Source organism: Lampetra planeri, chromosome 9 (genome assembly GCF_965212315.1).
Source record: "Lampetra planeri chromosome 9, kcLamPlan1.2.h2, whole genome shotgun sequence".
Classification (NCBI taxonomy): domain Eukaryota; kingdom Metazoa; phylum Chordata; class Hyperoartia; order Petromyzontiformes; family Petromyzontidae; genus Lampetra; species Lampetra planeri.
The window spans coordinates 11,710,708-11,722,265 of record NC_136115.1 but is presented as its reverse complement, the minus strand read 5'-3'; the positions used below and the strand labels follow the sequence as shown (position 1 = coordinate 11,722,265).

The 11,558-nt window shown below is 47.5% G+C and overlaps 1 protein-coding gene across 2 annotated transcripts; it reads right to left on the bottom strand.

The window, feature by feature from the left end:
- On the bottom strand, window positions 1-7,506 carry LOC144720683 (spondin-2-like). 2 transcript variants are annotated; one of them, XM_078597638.1, is made up of 6 exons: window positions 7,131-7,506; window positions 5,369-5,619; window positions 3,964-4,273; window positions 2,826-2,987; window positions 1,883-2,446; window positions 1-1,157 (listed from the first exon to the last, which is right to left on the bottom strand). In XM_078597638.1, exons 1-6 carry the CDS (start codon window positions 7,306-7,308, stop codon window positions 718-720), a joined length of 1,905 nt encoding a protein of 634 aa, XP_078453764.1. In that variant the 5' UTR covers window positions 7,309-7,506; the 3' UTR covers window positions 1-717. The 2 variants fall into 2 exon arrangements, with proteins under 2 accessions (XP_078453764.1, XP_078453763.1); XM_078597637.1 differs by having other exon boundaries at window positions 1,883-2,422; window positions 7,131-7,449.
- Between the last annotated feature and the right edge of the window lie 4,052 nt (window positions 7,507-11,558).

Below are 11,558 nucleotides of genomic sequence, written 5' to 3'. Positions count from 1 at the left end.
TTCAAGTAAAATTGTTGATTATTTGAAAATCATATTGGATACATGTAAATTTGAGAGTCCATAAATGAACCGGATTTGACAATACAGGTATTACAATAGAAAAATTAAAGTGCACATTGAACGTTGCTCTTTACTCGCTGCAGGTTAACGAGTCATCAGAATTAGACAAACACGCTCTGAGACACAATACATCGATGCACAAAAACACTGAAGTGGTTACGTGTAGTGCTTGTGCTCCGCAAAGAAGTGGAAACAGCCTTGAAAAAAGCAACTTTCAACTTAACAACAGCTGTTTCAAGCCTTTCAGTTAAAATATAAACGTACTGCATCTTGCTGTAATTATCCTGAAAAGCTTATTTCACAGAAAAGTTACATCAAAGTGAGTTCCTGCACAAATAAGCCAGCAGTGGACATTCTACAATCCTATGGCAGAGTCGAGTCTATCCATAGGGCAACTTCCCCCTTAAAGTGGTACTCACTTTATCGACCTCGGAGGGAAATATGGGCCGAATTAACCCATAACCAGGAGTTGAACTCGCAACCTTCCCGACTGCTGTGGACCACTCGCTCTACTGCTGAGCCACCCGCGTCAGCTTTGGTCATATTCTTTAAAACACTCCGAGTTGTGCACGAGCTAGCGACTTTCTCAGCATTGGTACCAAACACTCCTGGCAAGGATGTCGTGGCTCGCAGCCGGCACTGCCAATTCACAGGGCCTTAGCAGACTCTAACGAGACACACGTCGTATGCAAAGAGCTCGGGGCAGGGCCGGCCGCCCCCTATCGATGGCCGCAGGACCGTGCGGGACATCCGCTGGAGACCGAAGCCACAGGAGCGGCTGCAGGGCCCCGCGGGAGACAGCGGAGATACTGCACAGTCCCCCTTGCTCCCCGCTGGGACCCCGTCCGCGTCTCTATCCCCGTCCGACGCCTTGGCGTGCTTTGCGACGGCGGCGGCCCCCCGGGCGCTGGCTTCGGCCGGTCTCCTCGGCGGGGGTTTGACATTCGGCGCGGGCATCGCTGTGAACGCTGAAGGGCTCAGCCGAAGCGACTGCTGCAGCTCTGGGTCATCGTCCGGGTCAGAAATCTTCGTTTCCGAAGTGGGTGTGGACCAAACTATTGATGACCTTGTGGGCTCCACATGTGTTGGTTCAAGATCTGATCAAAAAATATGCCACAAAGCACGGTTAATGACAATAGTACGATGTTTTCAAGCACACCTCAAGTTCAACACGTACTATACGTTATCGTAGCCACAGGTAATGATAGTGCGGTTTACTCGCCTGGGCCGCGTGTTGAGCGTTAATTCTCTCAAGCTTTCGCAACGCACTACTACCGCAGACATCTTCATCACAATGTAAATACAATTTCCTACGTGAAACTGCTTAATGAGAGAAGAGGTTTCTTGTAATTTGTTGTACCACAAGTGAGTTCATGGAGAATAATTGGAAAGTGACAAGACCACGATGGGAACATGGCCATACTTGAGATCACGTTACTGACGAGATGGCTCGTACTGTTGTGGCCATAAGCCGACAGCCATTGCAACAGAAACAATATTCACTCACTCCCCATAATCGTATTTACTGGTTAAACTTGGGCGGCAGGGCGACAGTGGCAACACTTGTGCCACACAGCAACAAGGACCTGGATTGGTTGCCTTTCTGTGCAGAGTTAATTATGTTCTCCCCCTATTCTGCATGGGTTTCCTCTGGGTTCTACAATTTCCTCCCATAGCTAAAAATTTGCAATGTATCTGAATTGGCTAAACATCCCAACGTAGCGGGACCATCCTGGATCAATGTGGCTTTCCTGGGCAAATCAGTACTTGAATTAAAATTGCTATAAGTACACGGCATTGAAGAATCACAAATACCACTCACCGATTGCGAAGCCGTGGTCAAAATCTACATGTGGCCTTTGAGTTTGTAAAAGAGGACTCCTCAAATTAGTGCCTGCTGAATGCGTGGTCTTCTCAGGTCTGGGCACAACGGCAGTTTTTTTCTCCGCAGCCATCGCAGATGACGACGTTGGCTTCATATCAGAAGTGGCCATTTCTCTGTTTCCAAGCACTGGGGCCGTACTGTTTGGTGTATTCGCGCTCTCGGGCTCCGCCGTTTCAATTGCAGCAGAGGCAACCGATGAGTTGCCTGTATCTGCCACCGTCGCGGTCTCAACGCACGCACGGCCCCCTGCACAGGTCACAGGGTTGTGGGTGACCGAAGCACAGGCTTGCTCCACGCACGCCTCCTCCATGTGCAACTCGGGGCAGGGTCGGCCACCGTTGGCAGGCGTCTGAATGACGAAACGCGTGCTGCGCTTGACCCCTATACTGCACGTCCGGCTGCAGAGCCCCCACGCCGCCCAGTCCGACACTTCGCAGTCCAGGGGCGTTCCAGCAGGCTCCTCTCTCTGGCCCGAATCTGACATGAGACGCAGTGGAGAAACTGCACCACGATTCACATCAAACCGAATTTGTGTGCAAACATACCCGACCTCACTATTTGTCAGTGTTTACAAATGAGGTCATCTGGCCATGTGGCTTGGCAGTAGACTGAGCCACTTGCAAGCGGAAGGTTGAGATTTCAAATCCTGGCTGGGGGGTTGATTCAGTCAATCTTCCCTCTTGGGTCGATACAATGAGTTCCACTTGTGAGGAAGTCAACAGTGGTTGTTCTATGGAGAGATTATCCCCACGTTAGCAAAATGGAATTTCCACCACTTAACTTTGAAAATCTGCATTCAATAATTTAAGATAATCACGATTGTTACCTTAACAAAAATCAAGTTTTATGCTTTTGTAGTGTGTACAGATTAAAGGATCACTTTGGATGACGGTCTTGATAGCATTGAAGAGTTGGCTGGCGATGCCGTGAGGATGCTTGCTGGAGTTTTGTTGTATTGAGTTTTCATTTGGAGTCATCTCGTCCATCGTCCCGTTTTCATTCTGTTCCTGTTTCTGCAAGTCTGACGTCGAGTCCTTTGAATCTGTAACATTATATAACCGCCAAAAACACATGGGCATAACAACATTAACGCCCACAGTGAAGTTTGCATTGACCCGATGCTCTTGGGTGCTCGCCTGCTCCTGCGAGACAAATGTTGGCTGGCGCGTGAGCGCGACTGTGAAAGCTGGGGCATGTGTGCGGCACCTTGTTCAGTTGAGAAAGGGTGTGGGAGTGAGTGAGGAGGGGCTAGTGACATAGGACTCTTTTTAAATCCTTTATATTACGTTCACTTGCTTGCTTACTTGCGCGCTTACGACCGTGCAAATCTTTCGGTCGTTTTTTAACCCACTTCCCGTGATCCAATCGAGCTGACATTTTGCACACAGACTCGTTGTGCGTGACAATTCATTTTCGTGAAAAAAATTTTCCAAAATTTTCCACTTTTTAGGAAAAAAAATCATATTTAATTTAAAATACCAATGTAATAAAAATGAAACTCTTACTCAAGAAAAACAGAAATGAATAATAAAATAAAACCGATGCCACGCATATAAAGGATTTATAGTGAAAAACTTTGTTTTTACGAGTTAATTTTTTCAGGATCCTCCTGAAAAATAGTCCTATGACTGAGTGTAGCGCTCGTGGATAAATAAGTAAAATAAATAAGTGACGTATTTTTCCAAAATAGTAAATATGTTATTTTCAAGCCGGCATTAATTTCATAATAGCGGCTGGTTTGGAAGCGGTCCACTCGAGTGCAGGGGGATGCTGCTCACTCGCTGTGGTTACGCTGCTCATTGCTATCGCAGGCTCGCAAGTGGCAAAGCGTTTTCCATCTTCCTCAAGATGAATCTCGTGTTCATGGACAATTGTCGGTAATAAGATTTCCCCCCTCAAAATGTTAGGAGTGTTAAATAAAACGCTGCACAAGCAGTACAAAAGAGTTCACAGTTATGCATGCAGTTTTCACACGAACACAAAAAAGTATTACAAATCCAGAAATGATCAATGTGAACCGTGGTCTGCAGGTTGAAGGTGGAACTCGAGGAAGCCGATTCTGGGCAGCGCTTGGAGGCGCGGGTAATGGAAGGAGTTGGCGGGATGCGACGGCCTCTGCGCCGTGATGAGCGAGATGGGCTCCTGCGGCTCGCTCGCGTAGTTGGGCGACGAGAACGCGAAGCCACTGTCCGTGCCACCGTCCCACGGCTGGAGATCGTGGCTCACCAACGGCGACCAGCCTCCGTCTCCGGCATCGGAGCACAAGTCGAGAGAGCTGACTCCCACAAACCAGTCCGGACTCGGGATGAGACGTACAACTATGGACACCTGCAGGATTGGCCCCGGTTAGTTTATTATTATAGTTTGCAGTCGGCGCCCTTCATACCCTCCATCTGCCAACTTGAACAAATGTAAACAAAGCAACGTCCATTGGCCCAAGGTCAGAAAGTGTCGGGTTTGAACTTTTATAGTTACCAGCATAGACCCAACTTTACTCTACATGTACCAAATTTGAGCTCTCGAACCTCTCTAGAACATGTTCATGATTTGTCGCTCACTCACGATTGGATTTTTTAACCACCACATTCTGCCACCCTTTCCAGCACAGACTAAAACACATTCCTGCGGAGGGAGCTGGTAGAAACGTTGGGTTGCTCGGTCAATGGCCAGGGTCAACGGCGGCGTGGTGTATTCCGCAAATTTTCCCGACTGTGAGGGCAGGCACAAGCCGGCGTGAGTAGGTTAAACGTTGAGTTTTATAAGGGCACCACGGGGTGACCAGCCCCTCCCCACCCAGCCCCACCCCTCCCACCCCCACCCAGCCCCCCCCCTCCCCACCCAGCCCCTCCCCACCCTCCCCACCCAGCCCCTCCCCACCCTCCCCACCCAGCCCCTCCCCACCCTCCCCTCTCCACCCAGCCCCACCCTTCCCACTTTTGGATGCACGATGGACGGACGGACGGGCACAATGATCCCCTGTGGGCTGGTGTAACCAGGAGGTTCCTACCAGTACCAGCACATATTTCTCAGTCAGCCTGGGTCTGTTTCCAAAACTGCGCAGTATCCGGTTTTCAACCTCAACACAATGCCGCCATGTCTCCTTTTGGTTTGGTGTTGGTTTATTTTGGTACGGGTAAAACCCACTGGGCAATGTCATTTTTGATTGGAGATCTGGTTACACAATATAAACCTGGTAACAGCAAAAAAACATGAACAAAAACAATCCAAAATCAACTGTACATGGTCAAGTTCCGAATGACAAGGTCATGCATCAACGTGGACAACCAACATATAGAATACAACAAGGCACAATAAAATACACGGTACAAAGAATACCACCATGTCTTGGTATATATCAATTCATGCCACCCGAACACAGACGCCAATTCCCAAACAAGTGACAACCCTCAACCTGTCACGTACCATGGGATGTTGGGCATCGATATGAAAAGTTGTGGTGGAATTCCCCACTCCAGCTCGCAGCGCAGGAACGGAGAACCAGCTGAGCACAGGGCTGGATCCTGCGCCAGCAGAGCCAGAGTCTGCCCTGCTCATCAAGGCCTCCACTTGGCTGCGCAGGAGTCTGTAGTCTCCTTGCTCCACAAACGTCTTGAAGGCTGGCGACGAGAATGCGCCCTCGGACCACAGGCTGAACGTGCTGCTGTGAACTACACCTGCGCGCCAGCCACGGACATAGACGGTGAATGTGGCCAGAACCAAGAAGATGAATCCCTGCAGTCACGAAAGCTTTAAATCGAAAGATAACGGGTGTCTTGGGAATGCGTGCGGCATACATTTCAACGCATACCTCGCCATAATTTGATATAACTCACTCTCGTATAGATCTTGTTTGCATGTTGTGTGTATGAATATTGGTTGACATAAGGTGGTTTATGCTGGTTCCGCCATTTGATTATGATTATTACACTATTTGGCTTGTTTTCCCAGAAAAGCCTTTCGGAGTCAACTCTTTTTCAGGAGGGTCTTACCAAGTTTTTGCAGTAGGGGGTGATGTTGCTTTATGCAATCTCCACTGAGTAGTTAAAAATTGGGCTGTTTAGCCAAAACTAATTACATTGTTGTTTGAGCTATGGGAGGAAACCAGAAAACCAGGAGGAAACCCATGCAGAACAGGGGTTGAACACACGAACTCTACACAGAAAGATGCCCAAGCAGGATATCTAAACCATTGTGACGCGGTAGTCATGAGTTGTTACTACGGCGTCACAATGATGTGCGATTCCACGTTTATTGCGCGTAGACTGTTTGGGTTTGTTTTTCTCCATATTTTTCGCAGCTCAACTGTGTATTGCGACATATGAGAGGTCGCTCTCGTCATCCGATCCATAGCAACCAATGTGGATGCGATGTTTGTGCCGTCCTGTTGAATGCACGCTGGCGCGCCACGCGGGGTCCCTCCCTTTATTTTTCAGAGCGATTATCGTGCAACAGATGTGAGTGTAATTGATACCCGCGGAGTTTTGGATATTGCCGTCAATCCTGAGGTCACATGATGGCTGATCCACGGAGACTCGTGTGTATGTGATGTGTGTACTCGCATGTTCTCCTTTATTGGATCTGTCAGCTGCACTATGTTGCCGTGTGCTTTATTCTCATCTGAACCTATATTTGTCTGATATAAGGCAGTGTTGGTGACAACTGATGTTTTCCATTATTGGCTCATCCATTATTGGAAAGAAAGAACGAGCCCAAAACCCCTCACTCCTGGCTGCTTGTAGTTGTACTGTCGTTCCATGACTCTGTGTTAAGCAAGCAAAGAACCACCTCAGCCCATATCACCACCTCGCCTCATCCACACACTCCACACATCTCTACCCGAGCACAGACCACATACCGTTGCCATATGTGCCGATTACTAACGGCGGACACGGATTTCACGCAGCTGTGTAAATATAGCCGAGCCACCTTTCTCAATATAGGCGAAACCGGGACGTATTTCTGAGTCAGCATCAGTCTATTATCAAAACTGTGCAACAGACTGTGATAATACAGTTCAACACAATACCCTAACCAGCTCTCAGTACAAATCGGTTCCTGCCACCCCAAACACAAGATGCCCATTCTTATATTGTCCGGGTCGAACCGAGGACAAGTAGCGATCCCGTATAAATGTTATCATGTGTTGAGAAAGAGCAGTGTAGTTACTGTGGCGCGTTAAGCTCACCGATGAGTGCAGACCACTGCGCAGGCGGCCGGGTGAGCGGGTATTGCTTGGGGAAGGCACGCGCGTTCCACTCGGCGTGGAACGTGAGGGCATAGCGTGCCGGTCCAGCGTGGCACGCGCCACCGCGTGCGCGCTCCACCCCGCCCAGCGCCCACAGCAGCAGAGCCAGCAGCGGCATTTCACTCGGCCACCCTCGCAGAGTGGGATCCTCGACGGCGCACGCACGTGAGCGCGGAGTGGAGATGGAGCGCGAGGCCACCGCTCCCCAGCATGTGACCCCGGCCCCCGCTCCAGCAGCGCGGCACCACCGCCGGATTGGCTTGTCGCACACGCTGCGGGGTGGGGGGGGGCTCACAGCCACATCTTGTGTTCCCCTTCAGCGTGCAGATTGTGGAATGTAACACATTCTTTTTATCTTGGTGATGCGGTGTTTTGTTCGCACACACAAATCCTCTCTTTCTCTCTCTCTTGCTGCTCGGGTTCGAGGATAACGCTGTCGATCGCCAGCGGCTCTGCTCGGATCTTCATGCAGCTCCGCGGGCCAGGACCTACGCGGGCCGCAGTGGATGCAGTGCCACACGTTTTGGTGAATAATACAGCATTGGTGGCAAATAAACAGATTGGTGGAATAAAAATATGACTATCCTAAATGTGGATATCCTGGTTACCTCTCACCTGGTTACACCAATAAACTTGATTTCCCATACCTGGGGCAATAATCCATAAGCATGGGAGCCAAGAGCAGATCAATAAAGATGTTAGAATGGCAAAGGCAGCCAGCAGAAACTGCACAGCAGCACAAATTGCTGGCCAACCAAGGGCTGAGCGTGAGAACTCAACTCCGATTATAACGGCTGTGTGTGGTTGAGGGGACTGCACCGATGCGAGACTTGGACACTGAAAAAGGAAACAATCCGAAGGATGGAGGTGCCTTAGATCTGGTGACAATGGTGAGAATAGGAAAAGTTAAATGATGCAACTAAGTGTTCATATTATTGCTTGCCAAATAATAATGTTGGATTTAGTCAAAGAAAGATGGCATATTGCGGACACAAATGGATGGAATCCATATTTCCAGAAATGTAAACCTAGTCAAACATATGTAGTCACATAGGCAATTCCAGGTCAGACTCCTGATGCAATCACTGAGGTCTTCCTCTAAACAAATTTTTATTGTCAGGACCCCCGGTGAAACTGCAAACCATTCAGGGAGGTCATTTCAGCTCTTACCTGCACCGTGATCTCTGTTATTGGCTGAATGTGAAGATCTGCACTTCACCATACCATCGCCAGACAGGTGTGACATAGTGGAGAGATACAAGCAAAGTTTAGTGGCAACATTATCTGAACTGTCAACAGTTGTCATTGCCAAGGGTCTATGCACCCACTAAGCAGGACCCTTTCCCCTGTAATTTATATGGACGTTCAGAAATCAGCCGACCTATCCCTGGGTCCTTGCAACCCAATGGGGTAGAAAGCCAGCTATGGTGCTCTGCAACAGCACAGGGTAAGATTGCCACCTGCCCGGATTTGAATCGGTCAGTCCGGAAATTTAAATTTGTGTTGGGGTGGCAGCAGGAATTGATTTCAACTGGTGGCACTGCGTTTGATGTTACAGCAGTAGAATGCAGTTGTGGTAGACCTAAACTGACTGAGAAATGCGTTCGGGTTTGGGATGTGGAAAAGGTAGGTAATCATAATTGTATTTCATTCATCAAAAACTATTTTTACTTGGCGGATTGTGTTATGACTGCATAAATGTTCATGGTTTGGGCCTAGGTTGAGCCTAAACTATGAACACACACACAGACCACACGACACGTCACTTGGCTTTTACATACCTATCAATTCCTTATAATTGCCCTGACAAATCTCAATGTTCATCCTACAAATTCCCATCACAAGGGAGAAACACAAAGATATTTTTGCCCGTATTGAAACGGCTGTATGCCGTATGGACCTGAAAACTCAATTTCCGTGTACAAGCACACGGGTAAACCGTATGGGTTGACACGTATGCTTAAATGTTAAGCTCCACTGTGGTGGTGTGAACGTGTTTCATGCGAAGTGCGTCCTGTGGGAGCCCTGCCTCAATCATTGGCAGCCCCAGGTAATGTCATACAGGGGCCGTCAACACAACTCAATCAGCACCAACGGCGGATTGCCTCGCGTTCAACGCTCCTCTGAATGTGGCAATCGCGCAGAGACGGCGTGAATAACACCACCTGCGTTTGGCATATCACTTCGCCGATGTGTACTGTGCAGCTCTTTGCTACATTGTTGTTCATCATAATTTTTGGTTTGGTAAACCCGTATTTTGTATTACCGGTAGCATAACCGGTAACCGAATGGTACAAATAAAACCTGGGAGAAATTGGTTACCGATTTTCCACGCATATATAAATAACTATCATTAAAAATTGCTTGTATTTACCGAGACACTAAATGAGCTCCCGCAGTGGAGCAATGCTTGGCACGCCTGACCCACACCAGACACTCACCAGATACGACAAATACAAAAATCCCCGTATAGCCTTAGGACCCGTCCATAAATGACGTCACGCGATTTTGGACGATTTTTGACCCCCCCCCCCCCTGTCACACGACGTCTCAAAAAGTCAGACCCCCCGTCAAATATGACGTCACAAAGCTCTGCCCCCCTACCCCCCCCAAAAAATAAAACATGCTTCAAATCGCTTTAAACTATTGTCATTGTAGTGCGTATTTAACGTGGCACTGCACTCTGATGTTGTATGGGAAAATATTTATTGAAAAGTATATTTAATTAAGTATAACGTGTTGTCTATATTCATTTAAAGTTTCCCATTTTGATGTGACGTCACATTTCTCACCCCCCCCCCCCTCGTCACACATCGTCACAAATGTCTGACCCCCCCCCAGGTGCGTGACGTCATTTATGGACGGCCCCATGGCAGCTGAAACAGTAAAGCTTCTAAACCCCATCCACTGCCTCTGTCCACCCAGCAGGTCGCGTGTTGAAGAGTAGACCAAAGGCCCCCTTCCCCTCCCCCTACAGCGCCCCCTAGTGGATGCCCTTCCGACAGCAGTAGCTTGACCGAGGGAATTGCAGGGCGTGCGCCTCTACTAACGTTGACACTTTTCCAAGTTTTAACGGGGAAACGAGGGCAAAACGGACCACGCCATGACTGAGACGGCCGTGCGTTCACTGCGAACGTTCCGATTGTGAAAACGGTTACCGGTTTATCATCGTTGGAAGCACCGTCTCGCTGCGAGGCTGCTGCTGTTGCCTGCCATGCCGTGGCTGCGGTTCCTGGAGAGATTGAGATTTGCATGGACGGCGACGACCACGCTGTATAAATACAAAATAAGTAACATTAAAAAATATATTTTTTTAAACACGCTTTAATGAAATGTACCGCACTAGTAATGGAAGAACTCCACGACTCGAAGAAGTGGCCCCGAGGTTTGCCACAACATAAGGGGCTGTGGCCAATTACAGCCAACGTGAGTTGAGCGTGGACAATTAGACCCAAGCCGAAACTTAAGATATAAAAATATTTATTTTTAAAAAAAATTAATGATAGAATATAGTATTGTCATCAGTATGACATAAGTATACCAAGTTTGAAGTCGATACCACATTGGGAAGTGGGTTAAAATTGAGTTACAAGATTTGAAGATATGACAACAGACAGAGTGAGTTAAATAAAAGCGTGTAATAAATAAATGGGACCTTTTTGCCGGAATCAAAGTATAAAAAAATAATAGCTTTTTACCCGTTCTGGCAATAAAACAGGTGTTTAAGATGTTCAAACGCCAAATATAAACAGTTTGCAATGAATCAGGTCTGAATTAACCAAATACTGTACTTGTTCCATTGGAACCTCATTTGCCAGTAGCAAAATATGATAATTGGTTGGTTTTTTTTCAAGAACAGTGCATACATTATCAGAGTTATGTTTTTGTTTGCATTCCGACTGCAGGTATTGTGGTCAATGCAAACATGACTCCTTATAAAAAAAAAGGTGTCAGTTTTGTTGCCAGATAAAAGGGTAAAAAACAATTAACAGTCCTTGTTGTGAACATACCAGAAAGGGTAAAACCTATTCTTGTTTTTTCATACTTTGATACTGGCAAAAAGATCCCATTTCGTAGCTGCCCACTCCGGGCTATACATGCTCCGATAGTGCATTGTTCTTGTGCTGTTCGCCTTTTGGCGTTCTCTGGTCTGACGCTGGTGAGACTGGGCCCTAAAAGCTGGTGTAGGTTGGCCAATCAGTTAAAAAAACACAATGCATCATCTATTATCAGAACATGTTTTTTTGTTTGCATGTTCACCACAAATACGTGTGATTCCTTGCGAAATTTATCTATTTGGTTGTTTTTTTTAGCCAGATTATTTAGCCAGAAAGGATAAAACATTCTTATTTGAAACAAAAAATATTA

What these genes read in the sequence shown, in the direction of transcription:
- LOC144720683 (XM_078597638.1), bottom strand. Translation starts at nt 7,308, where the DNA reads ATGCCGCTGCTGGCTCTGCTGCTGTGGGCGCTGGGCGGGGTGGAGCGC. An exon ending in CCTTCAACCTGCAGACCACG is followed by an intron (nt 2,988 to 3,963) that starts GTTCACATTGAT and finishes ATAATGTTACAG; the next exon opens with ATTCAAAGGACTCGACGTCA. An exon ending in TGACCACGGCTTCGCAATCG is followed by an intron (nt 1,158 to 1,882) that starts GTGAGTGGTATT and finishes TTTTTTGATCAG; the next exon opens with ATCTTGAACCAACACATGTG.